The sequence below is a fragment of the Uloborus diversus genome, chromosome 7, assembly GCF_026930045.1.
Source record: "Uloborus diversus isolate 005 chromosome 7, Udiv.v.3.1, whole genome shotgun sequence".
Taxonomy (NCBI): Eukaryota; Metazoa; Arthropoda; class Arachnida; order Araneae; family Uloboridae; genus Uloborus; species Uloborus diversus.
In genome coordinates this window covers 13,970,782-13,996,822 of record NC_072737.1, presented here as the reverse complement: position 1 = coordinate 13,996,822, position 26,041 = coordinate 13,970,782, and the positions used below count along the sequence as shown (strand labels likewise).

At 33.3% G+C, this 26,041-nt stretch overlaps 1 protein-coding gene across 1 annotated transcript in view; it reads left to right on the top strand.

Moving 5' to 3' along the window:
* The window catches only part of LOC129226271 (maltase-glucoamylase-like), a 70,312-nt gene extending 54,395 nt beyond the window's left edge, over positions 1 to 15,917 (top strand). Inside the window, exons 17-21 of the mRNA XM_054860872.1 lie at positions 1,968 to 2,083; positions 7,768 to 7,859; positions 8,960 to 9,009; positions 10,592 to 10,738; positions 15,384 to 15,917. Coding sequence (XP_054716847.1) covers positions 1,968 to 2,083; positions 7,768 to 7,859; positions 8,960 to 9,009; positions 10,592 to 10,738; positions 15,384 to 15,470 — 492 coding nt within the window. The 3' untranslated portion in view covers positions 15,471 to 15,917. The remainder of the gene's footprint in view (positions 1 to 1,967; positions 2,084 to 7,767; positions 7,860 to 8,959; positions 9,010 to 10,591; positions 10,739 to 15,383) is intronic.
* Positions 15,918 to 26,041: the final 10,124 nt, after the last annotated feature.

Sequence of the window (26,041 nt, the reverse complement as noted above, 5' to 3'; positions counted from 1 at the left end):
GGTACTAAATTAAGGGGGGGGGGGGAGGGGCAGTATAGGAGGCCGAAATTTTAGTGTTTTCCGTGATTTTTTTTTTCTTTTAACAGAAAAGAAATAATCAGAATTTCTTTAAACTTGGGGGATATTTTCATTTTTTGAAGTACACATTGTAAATTTTTGAAGTCATTTCTCCCTGAATTAGTGGAGTTAGAAGCTGCTGTCCGTGGGGGGGGGGGGGGGGGCGACATCAGAGCTTTTGCTGGTGGGCATCACCGAAACCACAATTTTTGTCTGTAATCATTACAATTTTTGTTCCCCGTAAACAATATACTTTTTAAGAATATGAACTTAATTGTGATCAAAAGGGTTGAAAATTGCACGTTTTTGAGGTGTTTGATTACAATGTTATGCCTTTCTATAATTGTTTTCACATTTCTTGCATTAAAAATATTTTTATTTATAACATCATCAAAGAGTTAGGTTCATATAGAGTATAATTGAATAAAAAATATTCACATAAACTTTCAGAACGATTGGTCAATAACTCTTTGCGCTAGAATGCCCATCAGTTGAAAAAAAGTTGTTTCGAGAAAAACGTGTTTGAAAAAAGTGCTGGTTTGTAAAAAGTTTTCGAATCTCCGCAGTCATTGTAAGTGCTCATAGCATCGGAACTAGTCGGAGTTTTTCACCGAAATTTTGGCAATGTATTCTTAAATAGTTTTACTAAAATTTTATGACATAAAAAAGTGGATTTTTCGACCCGTGTAAACTCCCCCCCCCCCAATAAAAACATTTATTAGGGGTGGAATGTCTTTTTTGTAAAAAGTTTTCGAATCTCCGCAGTCATTGTAAGTGCTCATAGCATCGGAACTAGTCGGAGTTTTTCACTGAAATTTTCGCAATGTATTCTTAAATAGTTTTACTAAAATTTTATGACATATAAAAGTGGATTTTTCGACCCGTGTAAACTCCCCCCCCCCTAATAAATAACATTTATACAATGTTTTTTGATTGAATTTCCCGAAACTCGTGTTGTCTATTTTGCCTGAAACGTAATCACTCATTAAATACGTCAAACCGAAACACTTCGCCTGCATAAAATAATGAGTATTAACTATTTGACTGCTAAGGGTGCATAAGTGCGACCAGATGAAACCATCGGTCTGGTTTATGTGCACATAGTGCAACGTTTGCCAGTTGGTCTTGCATTTAGGATCTTAAGTGGGATATATTTCTACATATGTTGTACACACATCTATGGCAAAAGTTTAAAACGCCATAATTTATACACCATTAAATAAAAGATACTTCATTTTTTCACAATGTCTTCTGAATCTGGAAACAGCTATTGAAAACTGATCTTAGATCTGGGAGCGAAAATTAATACGCATGCACTTTTGAATTCCTCTCATTTTACCTAATATGGTTGTTTTGAAAATATTATTTAAATTGGGTGTGGTCCGTCTAATATTCGGAAGTGTTTTAAGTGGTTCACGGAAGTGAAAAGGGCGAGAACCACTGGTGTAGAATATAGAAGCAACTATCTCTTGTGTATTGTGAGAAATATTGTCTTTCGTATATTGTCCAGAACTCCCGAAAATCTCATTCCTCATTGTTTATCAAAGGGAAAAAATGAAGTATCTTTTATTTCATAGCAATTAAATTGTGGCGTTTTAAAAACTTTGCCATGGGTAAATAAACAACACATATTGAAAACAACGAATGTTTGGATCCGTTTTGGAGTGAAAAAAGTAGTAGTAATTGGGTTGTGTACTGTATTCTGCGTTAATACACCACCAAGGTCTCTATTGCGCTAAAAAGTATTCAGTCAATAACAACCGCTTTTGCTGACTGCACGTCACCCAACTCAAAGCGTTTCAGCTTCGACCAGTTAGCAGTCAATGAGTTAATTTTGCAAAACTAGTCTAATGTTTAATGGGATTTTTTTTTCATATTATTTACTTAAAAATTTCTTTTCTTCATTCCAGGGAGCTAAGAGTGTACCTGTGTACTTACCGAATGATGAATGGTGGTATTTCCTTTATGAAGAGGTAAACGAGGTTTTCGATTTTATAAATCTTATGAAAATAATTCAAGGTTATTTGTAAGTGACATTTTTGCACTGCACTAGTATTATCTTGATCTTTCCTTCATGTTAAAATAAAATTTCTTTAATTTCTTAGTCGTATAAATACGTTAAAGTCGTTCACAAAAAACCGTGTGAAATGATAGACTATAGATCAAGCGATAGAATAAATAAATTTTCTTGATTATAGCATCGATTTAACGAAGACAAAAATTTCACAATCATGCAATGCATTCTAACCTCTGACTTGAACATAATGAAACTATAGCCAATTAATATATATAGTACATTATCTGTACTTTTCTGCCAACGCCAATGTTTCACTAAGCTCGCAAGGAAGTTTAAATGAAGTAGTACATCAATCCTGAGTGTTAAAAAACCCAAATTGTTCCTGCAATTTAACCACATCGTAAATTTTGAGGAATTTTTTTTTTTTCTTTGAGCAATCACGATTGCTAATTGTTTTCATTTGACCGTCCTAGATGTCCGGTTCCTTTTTCAACCCCACCGTCCTCTGCAGGGGCGACTTCTCCCGGTAACCGCTGTTCCTGGTCGGTGGCGTCCATGTCCTACACACACGCACGCTCATACACACACACACAAGCGCCTTTACACACATACACACACGCCAGCGTGCATACACACAGGTCTACGCACAGACACAAGCCTACGGATACACAACTATACACACGTAACCGCCCAAGAGCGGGGACAGGAACCGTTTCTAGAAACAAGCGAATGGGGTAGTAACAAATGAGTACGGTCCTCTCGCAACTCGTGATTGCGAAAAACATAATTTGAATTCAAAATTTCAGAACTCAAATTAATTTTGAAAATTCGAAAGTTTTTTTTTTTTTTTTTTTTTTTTTTTTTTTTTTTGTGCTTCGATCTTTTTGCCAAGTTGGGGAATGTGGGGCAAAGTTAAGATAACTTACCTTTTCAAAATGAATAAATTGAAAATTTGTTTCAAGAATTACAGCACAAAAGGAAATAACAATGTATTTTATAACGAAAATTGTATGTATCGAAACATTATTTTACATTTTTGGTCACTAAATTTGAGCTTCCCCCCCCAAAAAGGAAAGTTAGCACCTTTTTTATGGGGCTAAGTGAAAAAGGAAATAGTTTTCTAATGAAATATTTTCTCTTTAAATATTAAAAAAATCTGATGAAATAAATGAGTAAATAATATAGTAATGAATGAATAAATGGACAATAAGGATAAATTAATATATTAATTAATTAATTCTTATTCGAGAAAACATAAATGAGTGACAAAAATAATGAATGAATAATAAAATAATTGATGCATCAAATGAAGGAATGTAAGCGATTTTTTTTTTATCAATGACTATGTAAGTGATTTAATAAATGATTGAATCAGAAATCAAAATAAATTAATATTTCACTTTGCCCTGCAAGCACTTGACTATTTGCACAAAACACTTAAAATAAAAATAAACTTAATATTAAATAAATAAACAGTGCAGCGAATCAACTGAGATTTAAATGTTAACAAAATAACTTAATTATTTTGTAATAACAAAATCATTTTTTGACTTACAACAAAATCTAACTCTATGAGTATTGAAATTGCTTGCATTATCGTACGTTTTGATCGTCAGAAATTACTCGTTTCTGACTGGAATAGACTACACGTTACGCTGGTTCAAAAATACATGTAAAAAAAAAAGTTTCTTCTAGATAACAGGACACCCCTCAATATTTTTACATTTGTGCATAGTAATACACTAGAAGAATATTAGCTTCCTATTTCAACTGAAAAAGGGTGCTCAACCCCCTCTCCTAAGCTTCATAAGTATAGGGAGGGGGTTTAAAAAATACTTAGAACTGAAAAAGCAATGCTACATATTATAATATACACTGGTAATGTGCATATACACTGCAATAAAATAATTATTTACAAAAAAGCAGCTGAGGAAATTAAATGTTTCTAAATTTGTGGCATTTTGTATACTATGGCTAATGTTAAATTAAGGGGTCATTGAGCACCCTCTTAAAATTTGAATGTGAAGCTAAAACTTTTAGAGCATAATATTAGTGAGTCGAAAAGAAATAGGGAGTGTTCTGGACCCGAGCTGAAAAAAAAAGTTTTTTTTGAACCATCTTACTACACGTGTTATTAAAATATTACCAGATGGGTGTGTGCTAAAAACAAGTACATGTTTCTCCACTTCCCTTTGCCGCTCATTCCATTACTTATGACTTGAAGGTTTTTCTGAATAATGTGACGATAAATAAAAGCGAAACTTTAATTTTCTTTTACTAGAGCGTAAAGGAACCAGTGTCTAGCACGTACGTATCGAAGAGCAGCACGGAAAAGCATATACCATTGCATGTTCGAGGAGGAACTGTTCTCCCAATCGGAACCAAAGTACAGGGACTAGAGTCAAAGTAAGTGACTGTGGTATCTACGTAGATCAGTCAGAAAGTTAGTTGCACTACTTCGTAAATATGTTCCGTCTGAGACAAATTTGATGAAACTCTGTGGCAACTCTTCAGACATTGTACCTTTATCGTGTGACGTAGCGTCCCCAAGGCTAGTTTAGTTTTTCTGATAATCAGTCGCAAACATGTCTCGACAGCTGCAAGTAGCGTCCAAATTGGAAATGCGTGCAGTGATTCCATTTTGTGGGCAAAAAAATGCAACTGCACTGAAAGTTTTGGGCAGTAGCATGAAGTGCATGGTGAAAATGTAATATCATAAACTAATAATAGGAGTAGACCGAGCTTTCCCAGACTTGCTGATTAAAAAATTGGTTCATGGATACATCATGTGACTGGTGGGAGGATTGGCGAAAACTTTGGCAGCATGGTTGCTAGATGGCAACATTATCTATAGTTTGGCACTCGTCATGTATTTTAAGACGTAATGTGTTTTTATTATAATTCTTTTCCAGGTGAAGAGATTGAACTGTTTTTTATTTAGTTATGCATTATTTTGACATTAGTAATTAGTTTTTGATCAGTTTTCAGTAACTTTTATTTTATTCGGAACTGCTACGTCAGCGTGGGCGTGAACGTAATGGCGTAAAAGTTTTGCGCTAACACAAAAATGTACTAATCGGTATCTTAAACTGAAATTGTAGGTAAAAATCTTACCGTTTGCCGATTCTTTTTTGGGCGCTTGCATCTTTAATTGCTTAGAGAGTTATAGAAATTGACTAAAGAAAATGCACAAAGCTATCTAAACGAAAAACTCACTATATTAACAAAATATTTACAACTTAGAATAACAATTTTACAAATCGGACTCCGCAAAAGATCATTCGTCCGTGTTTCATCAACTCTATTTATTTTATTTCTCGTGAGCGTTGATCGTCTGCTACGATCAACGCCCGCTGTTGCTAGGATATCCACCAGTCACATGGTTTGGTTTATGAGCAGCAAAAGGGTTGCCATAGCTCGGTCTATTCTTATTATTAGTCTATGTGTAATATCAAGTCAAGCAATGCAATATAACTCACGCTGAGCGCTAGGGAAGACCAAGTTTAGGTAGGAAGAGAGGGATCACACTCCCTAGCCGCCTAAACCTTTCCCCTCCCGACTTCCATGCGTTTTGGTACCATAAAACAAGAACTTTCATAGCAAAGATACCATTCGGATGCCGAAGTAAAAGCTGCAACCCAACAATGGTTAATGGACATTAGACTGGATTTCTTTGCAGAAGGCATCGAAAAACTTGTACCACGCTTCTACAAATGCTTAAATAACGGATGTGGTTGCGTTAAAAAGTAGATTTTGAATGCAACTTTAGGATAACAATAAAGTTATTCTAAAATTTCAATCTTTTTTTCATTTTCTTGAACAGTGCAACTAACTTTCTGACTGATCCTCTTATGTTACGTTAGTGTGTATAATTCAGTTGTTTCAAAGAATAAATAGGTATTCCTTGAAGTAACTAGACTAGTCAGTTAAATTATATAAGGATGGAAAATATCCTACTCTATACGTATTCAGTCTATGAAATAATACAAACTATGAATATCGTAAACTTTGGTGATATTTTTTGGGTTTAACGAAAATGCTCGACTGAGTTTTACAATCTGTCATCTTTCCTACTACTATGTCAAACATAGTACAAAATTTGAGGAATTTGACGCTACTAATGAATGTGAGGCTGTGAGAAGCAAACGGATGCAAGTGGCAATATTAAAAATTTGGCGATAACCAGTACAAATGGTAGGTGAACCTCTCCTCTGTCTTCGGGCAAGAGATAGTACGAGGGCTGTTCAATAAGTAATAAGACTAAATTTATAAAAACTAACTGTACCCGACGCGCGTTGCTACGCCAACAACAACAAAAAAAAAAAAACATCATTATACTGATTTTCATGACAATCGATTGAACGGGGCAGAAGTTGCTACTCTGCAGTGCCACCTGGTGGCGAGTGGCTTCAATGAGCATATTATGCACCTTCTCCGTGGAAAAATACATATATATATAGCAATTTTCATAATAATCGGTCCAGGTATCAAGTGAAGCCGTGACTATACTCAAATTTTGTACTCACGCAGTTTGCAAGATCAATCCATCGCTAAAAATATCAAATAGAAAAAGTTTTAAATCCCCCCGTTGCATGAAAAACCATAAAACAATAAAGAAAGAATTTATTTGTTCAAACTCAAGAAAAATGGCAACAGCTAACTTCTTATCAATGAGATCTTTCACGCGAATTAATTTCTGCAGCCGATCATTTTATTCGTATTTATCCAATGGATTGTGACTTAAATTGGAATAAAAAAGGAACTATCGATCGGATTTTTTTCGAACTGGTCTATAAACATTCCCAGTACCAAAAATAACAAACGGTGAAAGTTTCAGCCAAATCTGCCGGGTAGTTTTTGAGTTCATGGATGACATACAGACAAACATTCATTTATATATATATATAGATACAGAACTTTAATCATCATAATTTACATTGTGAACGTTAAGTTTGTGAGAGCTTTTTCAAAACGCCTCCGCAGAGTTTAGACATGCTTTGTTGCTTTTGAAATTTTTCCCTCGTAATGGTTTCTTAAGTTGAGGAAACAGCCAGAAATCACTGATGTTAAATAATTCTGCGGTGATAATAGCAACAGTGTTAGTCATTGTCTCTGTGATGAACGTTGAAGGTTGTCCCTCACGTTCAATATCTTTCATATTTTGCTTCCTTTTCTTAAAAGCTTTATGCCAACAAAAAGTACTGACTCTAAACATTGTTTCATGGTTGAAAATTTCACTTATCATATTAAAGATCTCCGGTGCTGATTTTTGCAAACGAAAGCAAACTTTATACGCATAACTTTGTTCCAACGATGCTTCCATTTTGACAACTGTCTGCGTCTTGTAGGCGCCCGCCAACAGGCTTCAACTCAATCACGTGATACTCAGGAACATGAGTCTGTACGGGTCAACTATCGGTAGCTTTAGTTAAAACAGCAGACATTTTTCATGCCGCCGAAATTAACATTCTGATGAGGTGGTTTCGCGGCCGTTAAATTAGTCTTATTACTTATTGAACAGCCTACGTATTAATAGCCCTGGTAGTTGCTGCTATACAGCATGATTTAGAAAAAAAATTCAATGAAAGCCTACCCAGGATGTCATCTTTAAACGCGTTTTACTCAAAACTTGAAAATGTCCACTTACAACCCTTTGCTTCTCACTGCCTCATATGCTTTCGTTTTGTTTACAGAGAACTTAGCAACAGCCATATTCAACTTTATGTCTTCCCGAAAAATGGCAGAGCTAAAGGTGAACTCTTTGTTGACGATGGTATTTCAAATGGTAAGCACGTCGCCATTTTTCAGTGTTAAAAACAAATTTTTTATGCATTGAAATTATATTTTTTAAATGCATGTTATGCAAATCGCCAAATAAAATAACCTCCCTCATATATTCAGTTATTTAAGGTCTACATTTCAATCGATGAAAAAAACTTTGTGAAAGATAAAGATTGGACTACAAAACTTCCAGATGTATAATAGTAGATGTCCACAAAGAGTCTTCTCCGATTGTGGTGCATGAATGTGCGATCTACTTAACAATGCGATTCGAGATGAATTTCGATCGTTTTTTTTTTTTTTTTTTAGCAATCACATTGCTTATTGTTCTCACTTGACGGTTTTGATGTTCCAATGATTTTATTTCCCCCCCCCCCCCCCGCCTCACTCTGCAGCACCACCGGCCCCTCCCGATGCTGCTGCTCCAGTGAAAACAGTATCCACGTTGCGTCCATATCCTACATACACACGCATACATACACACACCTACACACACCTACACGCACACACATGCATACATACACACACTTACACGCACCTACACGCATACATACACACCTACACACATACATACACACCTACACACACATACATACACACACCTACACATACATTCATACACACATTTATACACACACCTACACACATACGCATACATACACACAACTACACACACGCATACATACACACACCTACACACACACGCATACATACACACACCTATACTCACGCATACATACACACACCTACACACACACATACACACACCTACACATTCATTCATACACACACCTATACATACACACACCTACACACACACGCAAACATACACACACCTACACACACGCGCGCATACACACACCTACACACACATACCCACAACACTCGTGCCTACACACAGACACACACACACATACCCACCCACTCATGCCTGCACACAGACACAAACACACACGCCTACATACACTCGTGATTGCGAAAAACATAATTTGAATTCCAGATGTCAAAATTCAAATTAATTTTTTATTTATTTATTTATTTTTTTTTGCATTTATAATGATGTTGCTTGCTTTGGAAATAATTTGTTCCAAATTATTTTTTCAGAAAATATTGGAAAGAGGCCTTATTTCATCTTCACGTTTGAGTATCAAAATGTAAGTTTGATTTGAACTAAAGGTATTGATGGTAATGGGAAAAGAATTTTGATCAGTATTGTAATCATGATGTAGGGGCGAGTAATGTACTTTGGGACACTTTTATATTTAAATTTTTAACGTCAATTATGTGAACCAAATTTAAAATCTAAAAGTCATATTAAAGTTCTTCAACATGCTTCTCTGCAATATATTTTTTAAAATTCAGACATATTAAAATTAAAATATTGCCAGCCATTTAAAGTAAAAGTTCCAAGCTGTTCCAAGGTACAAACAACATCCTATTGCACCTTGGGACTCATCCTGTTGTACTATGGGAAATTCTTCTTGTTTCAGGAAGCAGGCATATACTTGAACCAATTTTGTACCAGAAAACAAAAAAAAAATTTTTTTCATGGTAGTGGATTAAATCACGAATAATTAATTATGAATTATGAATCATAAATAATTATCTAACATTAAATGTGTTTAAAAGACTGCATAAGATTAGAACATTGTTCCATGTTTCTAAACAAATCTCAATTATAAAGAACCATGCATATGTTGTACCTTGGAACGTCTCCTAAGGTACAAAATGTTTGGCTGTCCCAAGGTACAATCACCACGTGGTTTAAGAAAAACCGAAATAATGGTCAATCTGGATGCACTATCATTATTTTCTCATAAGCAAAATATTAATATTAAACTTTTCTTTTATAACAGAATAAAATTCAGTTGATTAAATTTACAACTATACAAAAACAGAAAATGAAATAAAAATGAGGAAAATATTTACTTTTGAGTCATGAAATTTTCTTTCTCTCACAAAATCGTCAATTTTACTCATTTGATGCTGATTTTTACTATGGCACCATGTAGTGGTGAAGGTTACTATTAGAGATTACAAAAGCATGGCTGCTAAAAATAGATTTTTAGAAATTTGCAGTGTCTCAAAGTACAAACTTCTCAAAGTACAAAAACGTTTGCGAAAGAAAAGCACAAAGTTACTATATGTTGATTTGAGTCGAAGAAAGCCTCAAACATTTGACATGAAGACGTCCACAGTCCCTGTTCCAATTGTTTAAGAAACTTCGAAAGAATTTCCTCTTATGCTAAACAAATCAGATCTTTCGATTGATATACATATACTAATTTTTAGTGAAATTGTCAAATTTATGAGATAATTTCGCTAAAAATTAAATTAAAAAAGAACAAAATCGAAATTCGAAAATATGACACCGAGATGCATGTTCCCTAAGTCCTGAGCATATCTGCTCTAAATTTCGTTTGCATTGGGTTCAACTGCACTTTTAAACTGAATTGAGAAATATTACTAGAAATTAGATATTAAATTCGAAAATAATTAAATTTCGCGGGAATTCTGTACCTTTCCGTTTTGCCATGGTAAAAACGCTCGCTTTTTTCTTTATTCAGCGACGTTTTACGAATGTTATGGGGTTTTTTTCTTTTTTTTTCCATTTCCCTTTTTAATGTATCGTGATATTTTGCTTTGCAAACTCTAGAAAAAGTTTCGCAATTTTCACAGGTTTATCACTTTTGTTCATCGAGGGAAAAAATATTCCTTTTTTTTTTTCTTTTTCAGTGTTCTTTGACGATTGATTCGATAATAAACCACAGCGTATTAGTATCTCCGACTCTTGACTCCATTGTTGTGTTTGGTGTGGGAAATATTGCCAACGTTTACAGCGAACACCAGGTCTTAAAATTTTATATGGATGACGAAAAAAAGGTAAATACATTCAGTGCATTTTAAGTTAATTTTCAAAGCAAAAGCAAAACTGACAGTATTCTAACTGCGTTTGAAAGAGCAAGTGATACAAATAACTGGGGAAAAAAAAAAAAAAAACGCTTGTTACCCAGTAAATAAAACTAAATTTTTAAGCGTGTATTTTTTGGGACACAAGAACAAACCGAAGGAACACTTGTTAACCACTATATTTTCCCCCAAAAGGTGTTATTGACGGCGAGTGAAAAGTAATATAAGTCACAAAACGATGCATTTCATATCTCGGTGATTATTGGTCGTACTAATTTCAAACGTTTTGTGTTGGAATTCTTTTTCAATGGAGATTATTTCCCTAAACATAAGTTAGGGTACCTGGGGCTCGTATAAAAAATTAAATTTCGTATTTTTCGACTTATTTTTTATTTTCACTTCAAACTTCAATATCTTAAGCCAGCATCTGATTTTGAACATTTTTGCAAATGAAAGTATACATCTAGGACTAACGGTTGCGAAAATAAAGGTCTTGGGGGTTAAAACGGAACACCCTGTACAGGCACGTAGCTAGAACTTTGTTAAGGGGGGGTCCAAGGTTGCACGAACTTTAAAAGAGGAGGCATACTAAAGCAAACTTAGTAGCTCATATTTACGTTAAAAAAAAATAAATCCAATTAAAACTAATTATGAGAATATGATAATTAACTAAAATTAATTAAATAATTGAAATTGATAGAGCAATTAGTTAGAATTAGTTAACAAAAATTTTATATTAAGTGGCAAAGAAATAATTGTCAGTTTATAAAATTAACATTAAACTCAAAGTTATGCCATACTAAGTTTCCAAACATGGATAGAAAAATTCCATCACATAAGCTTCCTCTGTTCTGATGCTTTGAAAATGAGTGATATAATTCCTATTAATGAAAAGTTCACAATAAAAGAAAATCGGAAAACGAACACTGTTCTAGGGATTACTTGGAAAATGCAGGTGATAATTTAATAAAATATTAAAGCTTTGTTTTATATTTCAACAAAATATGTACAAGTCATTTTATTTGAAAAAATAAAGAAATCTATATCTATAGAGTCGAATGTATAACTGTATGAATGCCATATAACGTAATTCCGCCACTCTGTTCGATTTGAACAAGATTTCTAGCAAAATTCAAGCACCCTCTCGACGGGAAAATATTAGCAAGGTTTCATTTAAAAAACTGGAACTAGTTCTTTATTTATTTACGTTTATAACATTCTCTTGATAATACGAAATTGAATGAAATTTCTAATTTTATCCGTTTTCTTATTATTTCTAACCATCATTTAAAAGCTTGAACAAACTATTAAGTCTTTGAGGTACGGAGACTTCCTTTGCTGCAATCATTTGAAAAAAAAAAAAGGCGTATTGACGTTTTTTTTTAACGTTATTATTTTTTTTGCAACGAATTTGTTGAAATAAGCTATCTTATAATCCATTATGGTATTTTTTTTCCTTTCTAATGGGGCTTCGTTAGAGGCTTTAGCTTTTCGGACATAGTGCGAACCACGGATATGGCATCTAGTCTTTCATATGCTACCATTAAGGCACGGATGTGACTGGCACAGGAAATTTTGACGCCGTCCACCAGATGGAGACACTTGAGCTCTTTGCGATGCGAAACTGTACTAGAGGTTTAATTTTGTCAAACCAAACGAATACCTGAGAGATCTTTTACCTGACGAGTAATGGAATGTATAATGAATGAAATTAAGCATCTATGTATTTTTATTTTAACAACATTTTGAAGAAAAAAAAAGAATTGCTTTTTATAAATGTTTTTTTATAAGGTCATGACTGATTTGAGCATTATTGGCATTTTTCCTCTCATGTTTTCAATTTGATGCTTCATTTAAAAGATCAAGTGGAAGCATTACACCCACCTATGTCACCACCAAACACGAGTTCTGTTTATTCTGCTAATACAAAACAACTTCTGTACAAATCAGTCTTTTTCAAATTAAAAAAATAATTGTAAACAACTACAGGGAAAATGGCAATATGCTCTGTTACGAATTATCGTGACACTATTTGATTGTAACCTGGTTACTTTAATGTCTTTATTAGCAGTAAGCAAGTGTTTGACTCGAAAATTTCATAATTTGGAGTCAAACGTCAAATTTTGATCATTAAGGTAGACTTCGTCCCGTTTACGATAATACAGCAGCATCAAATTAGATACATTTTCAACAATATGTACGCATAAAGCTAGCCAATTTTTGGAAACAAAACTTATAGGTTTCTCATAGCCTCAGTTTGCAAATTTTTTGCCCCTCAGTCATCTGATGTTCCAAAGTCTACAGACAATCTTTTGTAAAAACTCTGAGAATAATTGTGGTTAAAAATTCAGTAATGATTTAAATAAATCTTCTAAAATTAATATAACAATAATAACACTTCTGATTCTTTCATTTTCAAATTGGTATAACTTCTATTATAGGAGCAATTTTGTAATCATCCTGTATTCGCGAAAGCATATCATATTTTATAACGTAGGTATTGACCTTTTTTTTCGTTTTTTTATGTGATGTTAGAAAAATATATTCTAGTGCAAGAAATAGCAAGTAATTTTAACTTGAAGAAATTAAAAGTTAAAAAAAAAAAAACCTAATATAGAATTGAAAAACACAAGAAAATTTACCTCGCATCACCTTTTTTTAAATTATTTGCTTGTAACGCAGTAAATCGCAGAAATTTTCACCTGATAATTTATAGTTAAATGCACATGCCCGTTTCTGTTACATTTAATGCTACCTTCGCAGTTTACTAATGATGGATGCATAGATGCATACTAAATAATTCCTCAGTACAAAGGCAGTAAATAACAATCAGAAAATTTATTCCCATGAAGCAAATATAAATATGCTTTACTTGAAAAACGGAACAACATCGAAGAAAGATTTTGTTCTTCAGTTAAAAGTAACTAACGGCTCTTTTCTTGGAACCATAGACTCACAATTCAGTAAGACTTAAAAGTACGAATTTCAAATATTTACTTCTAAATTACATGTGTTAATATGGCCGAACTTGCAATTTCATAAACTGATCAGAGTAAAATATTCGAGTAATTTTCAATTTCCTTCTTCGCTTTATAAAATTCTGATACAGCGAAAAGTAATTTCGTTGCGTCGACTTCAAATTTTGTTTATATTTATTTATTTCAAATATTATTTTCTCTACCTTCAAACACAAATTCTTTTTGGGCATTTAATATGTTTCATGGTCATGTTTAAATATTAGGTGGAAAAACATCCGTAAAAAATCTAGTTTGTTTCTGAGAAAGGAGAGAGAAGTTTCTCAATGTTATCTTGAGCTAAAAATAAGACACAAATGTTCAAAAAAAAAAAAAACTTTTTTTCAGGAATACAGTTTAAAAGTTGTAAGCTTCTGGGGACATAAGTAATCTATTATTGTTAAAAATAAACTAAAAGTTTAAATAAGATGAATCTGAAATGAATCATCCCAAAAACATAAACAGCAAAAATAAATTAATTAATAATTAATGTTAATTTTTTTCTCTTCCTCAAACACACGAAATATGATGTAGAATTTCTTTTTTGTTTCTGTCTGAACTTAAGTTTTAAATGGGAAAACACATTAGCACATAAAATTGCTCGTATTGTTAAGAAACCTTTAAAAATTAACTACAACTTACCTAGTTTGTGTAAACTTAATTTTCTTCTGATTACAAATTTGTTCTAGATATGTTTCCTATAAGTGTGTAGTAGAAAAATACTGTGTGTTAAAACAGAAAATAATAGGAGAATTTCCAATTACTAATTCACCACAGATGCACCCCACTCTGGCTGTCCTTCGTGCAGCATGTGTCTAGGAAATCAAGTCCAAACGGGAAAAGAGTCAAAACAAAAGAGAAAGAAAGAAAGAAAACCACGGGCCAATGAGACTGGGGGTACGGCGAAAGTGACACTAAATGTTTGTTTTCAATTACTTTGTCGATGGCAATCTGGTGGATCAAGGGAAAGGGGCCGAATTTCAAGGTCACAACCCAGCTGAGTTGAAAGCAGAAACATAATTTCGTCATTTTCGGATGGAGTACGCGACACAGCAAAAGAAAGGCGGCAAGAGGGAATTGCAGTTTCACGAGGTTCTCGTGTTCTGAATTGACTCGGATGCGGGAAAATTGCCGATTAATGGGAATATTTTAAAGGGAAAATACCGGTTTTCATAAAAATTTTCTCTTTTCAAAAATGTTTGTTGACGTGAGGTGCAACAACTGACAAAAAGCAGACAGTGGTCTTTCGGGAAGGGGGGGGGGGGGTCTGGACCCCATGGACCCACCCCTTGGTTACGTCCTTGCCCTGTATGCAGGGTATTCCTGAACATAACAAACCCTGAACATAACATTCACCCCATGACGTGGGGTTGGGGAGAGGGGGTTTCTGGAAAATTTTCAAATTTGTAGTCTTAGAATCGCATTTTAGCTTTATATTTTTCTAAAACTTGCAGTTCCACTTTGGGTGTCTACCACCAGACGTGTGTCACCCGGGATGGGCAGCCCCCCAGCCCCCCGTATCAATGCCACTGATATGCAGTTAGTAGTCTCGTTAAGGTCTGGATGTTAAGGACTGTTAATTGACTAATTTGAAATTGTTTCAGGTTATGACAGCCTATGTGGAGAGTAGCATGACGTCAGTCGAGAGCATCACGTGGAGTAATGCCATTGGCGAATGCGACATGAAATGAAGTGAAGTAATGAAAGACGAGTATTGTTTTCCAATTTGAAATTCGATGGATGTAAGGACATCTGAAGAAGTGAAAATTGTTGAAGTGCTTGTTTACACTCGTTAACTTGTTTATGCATTAATATAGTGTGGAGCTGATAACTTGGTGCTTGAGTTTGGACGATTAGACATTCTTAGTTTGTCACAGTAGCAATAATCGCTATCTCAACACAAATTGGCTTTGCAGAACCCTGTATTAACAAAAAGAATCATTTAAGTCTCAGAGGATCAAGAGGCAACTTGTCAGAGCCGGACTATATTATGCATTTATTTATTGCAGAATGTTTTGAATAAATCTATTTATTTTGTTAATGCTGTTGAAGTTTTAAATTGTTCTATGATCTGGAATCTTCAAGCAAAAGTTTCGAATTTCATGCCATGTATTTTCAATAAAAATATTTTTAGAAAATCTGCTTTTTTGAATAAAATTAGATGCTTTTATTAACATGAGCTACAGGAAGTGAAACTCTTTAACATGTAAAATCTTAATGCAAAGGGAGATTTATTAAAATTTTACAAATAAATTCGTTTGTTTTAGTTATATATCGTACACTTAGATTATGCATTTTTGAAATGCCTTCAGATTTGTAAATTTCTAAGTAAAAATTTTTAAATTTCACAAGATACACTTCCAATAAATGTACATTATAGAGTAATTTTTTTTTAAAGGAAATTAGATAGTTCTTTGCAAAAAGGAGAGAAGTTGTTTAAAAGCGTTTATTTATAATTTGCTACAACAAGTATATGTACAGTGGCTCCCAAAAGTGTTCGTACACTTTGATATTTTTTAGTAAAACCAAAATAACTCGAAACTGAATTCGAATATGAAGTCCAATATTTTTTCACATTATTCCTATGTCATACTAAATACAACCCATTGTTTTTTTCAAAATATTGACGGATCTTCTTTTTGAAATGGGTCAGAAAACGAAGAAACAGAGAAATAACACGCCACAAAAGTCATCGTACAATCAAATATTTTCGAATAAATTCATGATTAAAATTATCATATGGAGTTTTTTTAATTTTTTTGTATTGTGTTGACCCTTAAATGTCTTTTGGCTTTAATTTTTTTGTTTATTTATTCCTTAATATTGTGCTTATTACTGTTAAATGGCTGGTATTTGTAAAAAACCGCAAACACCATTCAAAATTTGTATTCTTTCTCACAGTAGTGGTAAATTGGTTTTGAAATGTCTCTAAACTAGTTAATTTATCTGTTTGTATAGTAAAGCGCTTGATAAAATGCTTTTAAGAAAGGAGTCGGACCGAAAACAAGGTAAGAAAAGGTCAACCGGCAAAGTTGACAAAACGTGATCGGAGATTTAAAGTAAAAAAATTTATGAAAAATACACATTTGAGTGCTGTAAAAGTTTCTGCAGAATTAAATGAAACATTTTACATTTAATTTTCATCTAAAATTGTTCGCCAAGTTCTCTTTAGCTTTTCTCAATTAGCTGGATTAAATGGTACCTCCCTCTTCCCGCAGAAATTTTCTTGGTCCGTGCGAAAAACAGAAAACTTACTCTTTTCGCCGCAAAATCAATGATAAATAAGCTAAAAACGTTTTAGAATCACGTCTTACTTACAGATAAAAACTCAACATTTTTGGTTAAATTTTTGCATAACTGTAAGTAGAAGAAAAAATTAGGAACTTAATATTAAGAACTTCTTTGGATCAGTTATCAGGACGGTGGAGGTGTTCTAGTGTGAGGGTGCATATCAGCATTAGGACTTGATAGTTTGTAATTTTTTGATGAAATAATGAATCATGCTGTTCCTTTAAATATTTTAAAAACCAATTTTGAACTCTTAGCCAAAAATTTGGTTATTGGAAACAACTTTGTTTTTTTTAATCAAGATAACGATTAGAAGCGCATGGTTTTCAATCCTTTGCGTCTAGTGCCTCGAAAATTGTCCTAAAGTTTAGAAAATACCACCTCAATCTCCAGATTTTAACTTAATGTAACGTATTTAGAGATATCTGGAGGCTAGATTACGAAAATAGGGCTTTAAGACGAAAATAGAGCTAGAAACAGTAAGACTCAAAGTGTGGTTGAACACTTACTCAGAAATTACGCGAAAAAAAAAGAAAAAAAAAAAGAATGAAATCTATTCCCAGACGTTTAAAAGGTGTTATGAATATTGTATGATATTCTACTAATTAATAATTTAATCAAAAGCTTGATTATTCAATAATATATAGACATTTTATTAAGTGTACGAAAACTTTTGTGAGATAAAATTTCCGGCAATTTTTGGTTTTTGATTCTTAAAAAATTAAGTTTTAATATTTTTTAAAAACTTTTTATGTAGTTTTGTTAAAAATGGATCATAGATCTTATAATTAAATACCTATTCCGAAATATTAATTCTAACCAATGGATTGGGGCATATTTCGTTGAAAGTCGTAGGTGTACGAACACTTTTGAGAGCCACTGTATTTAATTTTTTTCATAAAAAATAATATTGTGGCTTTAATCATTCACTTTATAGTCCCAGAATTGACAAATCAGCTACAAATTTTCCATGGCATAATTTGATGAACTTGCACATAAGTTTCAGATAAGAGAAACTTATGAGATAAGAGAATTGAGTTGTTGTTGTTAAGATAAGAGAAGTTGGGGCTTCGTTGGACCGGTATCAATGATCTTAATGCCATTAATTCTTTTATTGCAAGTTTTGACCAACAAATGACATCTATAGTCATACAAATCCTTCAATGAAATCACACAGTACAGTCATATTCCACAAATTTTATTTCAGAAACAAATGTCTTTTTTTTTTGGCAATGTTGAGTAACTTACATAAGTTATATTTTTAGAAAATTTGCTTTTTTGAATAAAATTAAATGCTTTTATTAACATGAACAAAAAGAAGTTGAACTTACCGTTTTAAAAAAAAACCTTGTTTTTTTTAACGGTTTTCATGAAAAACGGAGCAATAAATTGAATTCCTCTCGGGAAATGATTTTTCAGGGGGACGGGGCCCCCTAGTGATCTTTGCGATCATAGGGGGCTCCGTCCCCAGCTCGCTGACGCTCACCAACCCCCGAAGATTGCTTCGCAGTCTTGTTTGATTCGCAAAGATTTAAATCGTCAATTAGAAAGAAACAGATTAAAAATGCATCACGAGTTCCCTTTGGAACAAAGAGCATCCCTTCCCCGGGTTTCAATATAACTTGTATCAACTTGCAGAGCCGTAGGGGCTAAGGTGCTCCTGAGCATTGCAAAACTGCCAATTTGTACGTTTGAAAAGTCGTTTTCATATTCGTGGTCTCTAGTAATATATTTTGCTCTATATCTCGGAGCTTGGAGCCTAAGATTTTCCGTTAAAATCGAAACCCTTAAAATTTGTAAATAATAAAGGAAAAACAAACAATTCTAAAAGACGTAACTATGGCAACGCCAAATAAAACATCAATAATTTGAATGGAGATGTGATTTTTCGAACTTGATTAAAATGGTTTTTAACTTTTTTTTCCTTTGGAGATAGAAGCTTAGTTTTTCGACCATTGGTTGAGACAGACCTAGAGTAAAAAACGTCGCTTTTTTTTCCAATGGTGTCAAAAAGAAAACTGTGGGACAATTCCTTCACTTTTTGCTAATATATTTAATGAAGAAAGTAATGCCTAAATTTCAGCTAAGCCTAAAACTGTTCGAACTAAAAACGAAAATAACTCCCGCCGTAATTAAGTTAGAGCACTGAAAAAATTGCGTAGAACGCGGAAAATTCTACCCTTTCCAACGATATGTAATATTAATATCTGCAAATAATTTTACTCCCCCATATTCGGGAATTTGTGAAAATTGGGCCTAAATTGGAGTAAAAAAAGAACTATTTATCGATTTTTTTTATCTGGTCTGCAAACCCCTCCGGTGCTGATGTTGATTAACTATTGATGCTGATTAACCTATTGATATAAATCATTTTTATCCTTTGATAGTCCAGTTTTAATTGTTCGGAAAAGTTTTTGGCCTTTTTTAAGCTTAAAAGGGATTTAAAGTAATAAAAAACTTGTATTTTCTGCAAAATAAGCTTTATTTTATTATTTCAAAACAACAAAAAAGACCCTTCTACTTTCTTTTTCACAGCAAGATAATGATTTGAATATGCTCCCCCCCCCCAAAAAAAAAATGATGCAGATCATAATCCCTAATGAAAAAGCATAAAAACTGACTTTAGATAAAGAGTGGCAACACTCAACTATTCACAGAATACTTTCTGTCGTTCACACTGAGAGAGAAAAGTATTAGCTTGAAATTGATACCAAATTAAGCTTATTTGGTTGAAAAATAAATAATTTAGACAGATTTTCTAAATTCGTGCCAAAGCGGTGACTCCGAAAAATGATCAAAAAGCTAATTTTTGAAAAAATTCTCCAATGCGTAATTTTCATTTAAAAAATCTAAAATAATTAATTTGAGCTTTTCTCATAGATATCTATTCGTAAAAGAAAAATAGACATAATCGGAGACACATGACGACACGTGGCATTAGGCGATTTGACGTGAAATGACCCAGCAATGTTTAGTTCTAAAAACCAAGTCATTTTATTTTACAACTCTTAAGGGGGTCCGGGACGCAAAAATCCTCAAATTTTGCAATTTTTTTTTTATAATTTGAGAAATTGCTCCGTTTTTTTCTGCTTAAGAGGACGTTTGAATCTTGTTTCTACCTTAAATAGAACGAAAGTTATAGTTATTTTTGTTGCATGCATCTAACGAATGTGTACATAACTTTAAAACTTTAAACGCGTTTTTCTCCATGATGCAATTTTTCCCGATTTCTTGCATTCAAACTCTTATAAGTCAGGAACAGATATAGATAAAGTAATGAAACTTGGAGCATATCTTTCTCAAGCAATTTACTTTAATTTTTATTCGGCGAATTTGAAAAAAACGTTTAGTGCAAAAATTATGATTTTTTTTTAAAAAAAGTATCTTCGAATTCTTCGAAATTTTTCTTAAAATATATTTTTTTTTTATTGAATCAATATTTTTAAAATCGCCGAATAAAAATTAAAGCTTACATATTTGTGCATACTTTTTTGAAAAAAAATTGAAAATTGACCAACAATATTTTGAGTTTTAGCAATCTAAAGCAACCCCATTTTCTTGAAAAAAAAAAAACGAATTAAATTTAAATGAAAAAAATAATTTTTTTTTCATATTTATGTTATGATTTTGCTTATTAAATAAATGATGAATCAGTTCAAAAAATTTCAAAACTCTAAAGTACATAATAAAATTTTTTTCAAAATGTGTCCCGGACCCCCTTAAACAAGGTTTTGAATATCCATTCAAAGCATTAGGAAGAAATTCATGACATTCATCGCTTGAAAATATGAAGAATAAATAGATTAAAAATGAAACCTTAGTTCAAGATGGTTTAAAAATATAAAAATTTGGATTGCAAATAGAAGCACCGTTTATACGTTTTTAAGGGACTGTATGAAAAAAGCGTACAAACGAAAAAACGTATAATAGGTATAGGTTAATGTGTATTAGACTTTGCAGGACCAATGATAAAAACGTATAAAAGAGAAACGTATAAACGGTGCTTCACTACTTAAAAACTTAAAAATTTGAGGAAAAAAAAAACGAGCTGATATGTGCATCACATAACTTCCTTTTACTCCAATTTAATGTCATTTTCCCATTATTGGCAATTTTAATCTGATTCACTAGTTTATTCTCTACTAGTGGCACCCGCACGGCTTCGCCCGTAATAGAAAAATTCAAGGTCTTTTGGTTCGCTTGTATATTTACAAATAATGTATGGTGAATTTTCTCGCCAATTGGCTTGTACCCACGTTACGGTTCCACGCTATGATCATTTCGTATCTCGCCAATTGGCTGGTGCCCATGTTACGGTTCCACGTTACGATGATTTCGTAATTTATGATACTTTTTTTCTTAAAATTGGAATAAAAAAAGAACCACATCGAATTTTCGAAAAATCGCTTCGAGGTGCACACCCCCATGCTACATACTAACTTTGTGCCAAATTTCATGAAAATCGGCCGAACGGTTTAAGCGCTATGCGCGTCACAGACATCCTACGGACATCCTACAAACATCCTACAGACATCCAGACATCCTCCGGACAGAGAGACTTTCTGCTTTATTATTAGTAAAGAAATATCACCAACAGTGGCCAAATTGTAACCAGATTTAAATTTTAAAAAAATCGCCAAATTGGCGACAAAACTTGGCGATCAAAAGACTGGCGATACATTGCCAAGTGTCCGCCAAATTATAACACCACTTGCGTTTGCATCGAAATTAACAATGATTTCCCCCCAAAAAGGGGCAAAAGACCCCTTTAGCAACACCTGAATGCAACCAAAAAGGGAGGTGCACAACTAGACCCCACTAGGAGTCTACGTACCAAATTTCAACTTCCTAGGACATACCTTTCTTGAGTTATGCAACACACATGCGCACATACACACGTCACGAGAAAACCCGTTGTAATTAACGCGGGAACGGTCAAAATGGATATTTCGCGGGTCTATATGTTCTTAAGTACTTATCCACGTGTGGTCGAGTCGAAAAAAAAACTCATTCATTCGGTGGTGAGCAAAATGGAAATTAAAGTCGATTTTTGAGTGAAATTTTTTTGCGAATACAATACTTCCTTTTTTGTAAAAGGAAGTAAAAAGAAAGAAAAAACTTTTCTCAAAATTTATTTTGCAATAAAATATGAAGCTGTAGCTACTAATCTTTAATATGTAAATAAAATAGAGAAACATAATTCAAAGAATACCAATCATAGATGAATTTATACGAATTTCTTTCGGTTTCAGTGATGCAGGTTTAACATTTGTTAAAAGACGGCAGCACCACGTTGAAATTGTTTAAGAAGCTTTAAAACATTTCATTATGACAACCTAAACAGTTGGTGTTTCTCAAAATTTCTAACTGTAGGTGTGGAGAATACATAACAGAAATACAATTAGTGAAAAAGAAAAGACAACACACAAAAATTGATCTTAGTTTCAACTTTTGCTATTAGATGGCAGCACTACTTAAAAGTTTGTAAGCTGTTTTTCTACGTCCGAATCCAAAAGGTTTACTTTTGGCATTCATTTTCATTTGCTTAGTGATTTTTGTTAACTTGCTGCGTATCCTTTGCTTTACACAGAGATGCATGATGCAGACAGATTGACTGACAGAAAAAAAAATGTGAATTGATATATTTTTAGCGAAATAAAAATCATTTTCATTTTAGCACATGATAGTGTACCATTTTCATTCCAATTTTTGCTACAGCTAAAGAGAAAAACAACCATCACAGTCTGTTATTGCCTTAACAAAGAAAGAATTATAAATAATCCTGCCTCAAACTATACGTGCAAATTAGGTGCTTACATTTACCCAAACAGGCTTGCAATCTTATGAAAATGCAAACGGATAAGTTTTCCGTTCTGTGTAATTTTCTGGAAGAGTCAATTTTGCCGTAAATTACACTCGCGTGTATTTTGCATAAATTCAGCATAGTTTAAACTTTTGCATGATTTTTCTTTTTAAATGATTTTAGATTACATTCGGAGGATTCAGCAGGTTGCATAGAATCTACGGAACGCAGAATGAGCATTGTACCGACATCAACCTCATGGGGAAAGAAATTACTGTTTTTATTTGCTCCTCAGTCTCTGGGCCAAAAGAAAACACGATGGGGTAAATGTAAACTTGATTTAATTTTCTAGCCACAGATATAAATTCAAATTTCTCACTCCCAGTTACTCCCAGAGAGTATGGTCTCGGACACAATGCACACAATTTTCACTTCATCCAAAGGAAAAAGAGAGATTTTAAGTTGAAACGTTGAAATTCGGTTTCCATTTAGCCCAGCTCAATTTTGAAATTGAAAAGGCTGAAACCTTTAAATTTATGAAGTAAAAGAGCTGAAACCTGCTGAAGCCAAGAAATTTATGAAGTAAAAAAGCTGAAACCTGCTGAAGCCTAGAAATTTATGAAGTAAAAAAGCTGAAATCTGCTGAATCCTAGAAATTTATGAAGCAAAAAAGTTGAAACCTGCTGAAGCCTAGAAATTTATGAAGCAAAAAAGCTGACATCTGCTGAAGCCTGGAAATTTATGAAGCAAAAAAGCTGACATCTGCTGAAGCCTTGAAATTTATGAAGTAAAAAAGCTGAAACCTGCTGAAGCCTAGAAATTTATGAAGTAAAAAAGCTGAAACCAGATGAAGCCTAGAAATTTATGAAGTAAAAAAGCTGAAACCTGCTGAAGCTTTGAAATTTATGAAGTAAAAAAGCTGAAATCTGCTGAAGCCTAGAAATTTATGAAGTAAAAAAGCTGAAACCTGCTGAAGCCTAGAAATTTATAAAGTAAAAAAGCTGAAACATGCTGAAGCCTTGAAATTTATGTAGTAAAAAATTATGAATGAACCAGTAAAGGGCAGGGAGAAAGGAGAAAACTCATGAATCAATGATGATTTGCTGATAAATCAATCTACAGGATGGAATTCTGAAATTTTTTCATTGAATGGATTGCATTCTCACTAAGTAAATGAATGATGAATCCAGAACAGATAAATTATTAAATTACACCCAATCAATTATTAACAAACTGAATGAATGATTTTTGAAAAATAAAAAGTTGAGTTTTAGATAAAATCGAGAGAGAGAGAGAGTTTATAATATAGATGTGCAAGACTTTTCCAGAAATGGGTCAGCTAAGTGAAAAACTAAACGAGCGATGTTGTTATTCAAATGAGCAATTTTATACAAAACTAGCGGTACCCACACGGCTTTGCTCGTAGTAGAAAATTAATAGGTCATTTGGTTTGCCTGTATATTTACAAATAATGAAAGATGAATTTCTCAACAATTTGCTATGTTCATTTGCTCGCCCATGTTGCGGTAATTTGCTCGTCCACGTCATGGTAATTTGTTCGTCCATGTTATGATAATTTGCTCGGTAAAATGTTCTTAAAATTGGAATAGAAAAAGAACAATATCGAATTTTTGAAAAATCGCTTCTAGGTGCACACCCCCATGCTACAAACTAACTTTTTGCCAAATTTCATGAAAATCGGCCGAACGGTCTAGGCGCTATGCGCGTCACGGACATCCAGATAGATATCTGGACAGAGATCCAGACTTTCAGCTTTATTATTAGTAAAGATAAAGATAATGGTTGTTGTCTTGACGTCCGACAATCCAACAGCAGCAGCGGTTTAAAACCAAATTTTTTTTCGCAATGCAATTAAATAGTTTCTGAAAAAGTACTTTCTCAAATGATTCGGTTTTGAATTGAAACAAATCGAGGAGGGAACAACGTAATGAATAACTGCAAGTGAAACGATATGCAAAAAGCTAAAATGCAATAAGTTAAATTCGAAACTAATTTCCTAAAGTGGAGACTACGTCGAGAAATATAACAAAGGAATATGATTCTGTGCTTTTTAAAAGTCATTAATTTATTTTCTGTGCAATGTCGATGTATAATGCTGCTTTCTTTAATGATTCAACAGTTCCGTAAGTAAAAACAAATATTTAAATTGAAAATGTTTTACTGAAAATATTAAACTCCAAAATATTGCTTCAAGTCACACGTTACCATTGCTTTGAGTTTTAATCCACCCAAACTATTTCTGTGGGGTAGACCACATTAGAGAAATAATATTTTATCTGTTTCGACCAAATAAGAGAAGAGGTTACAGTCCCCTTGACTCCTCCCCCGTTAAAGCACAACCATATATTTTGTATTTATTTGAAAGTAATACAAACTTTAATTCGTACAAGAACTGCACAATTAAAAGTCTCAAAAATTTGTTTTGCATCTAGTTACGTTTTGACCTCATGGGCGGAGGGGGCGGGGGATATAGTCCCCTTAGCCTTCCTTCCTCATTGATCCGCCATTATATAAGTGTGTGTACGTGTACTTAAAAGGAAAACTATGCATTTAAAAATAACACAAATATTTATAATTGTGCAAAACAAACAAAATGCTGTTTGGGACTATAAAAAGCGTCACCAATTGGAGTTTTAATAATGGGTGCACTTGCTTTAAATCAAAAACCTTAAAATTTTCTTGGGATTAAGCTTCTTTCATCAGCTCGAGTTAATCTAGGAGTACGGATGAAGAGATACTCGAGAAACACATGAACAAAAATCAAGCCGAAAACATACTTGTGAATAGATTGGATTAACTGATAACACGGATGCCAAAGAAGCTGAAATACAAGGTAGCAGTTAAGAGATTTTGAATATGTTCCCTTTTGTTTGCCACGATCTGCAAAAAAATGTAGAGAACGGATTTGTTACCTTTTGATTGAAAAGCCCAACTTTACCCTTCAATAAACCAGGATTTGTTAGGTTTGGATTTCTAGGGGGTTCGATTAAGACCACCTGAAAGATAGAAAATGCCAAAGAAAAACGTGGCTTTTTAAAAAGTTGATATGTTCCCTTTTGATAAATTATTCCTCAAATTATAATTATTTAGCGGTCTGCGTACTTTCTATTCAAGATCTGCAAAGACGAAGATTGTATTCGAGCACCGCGA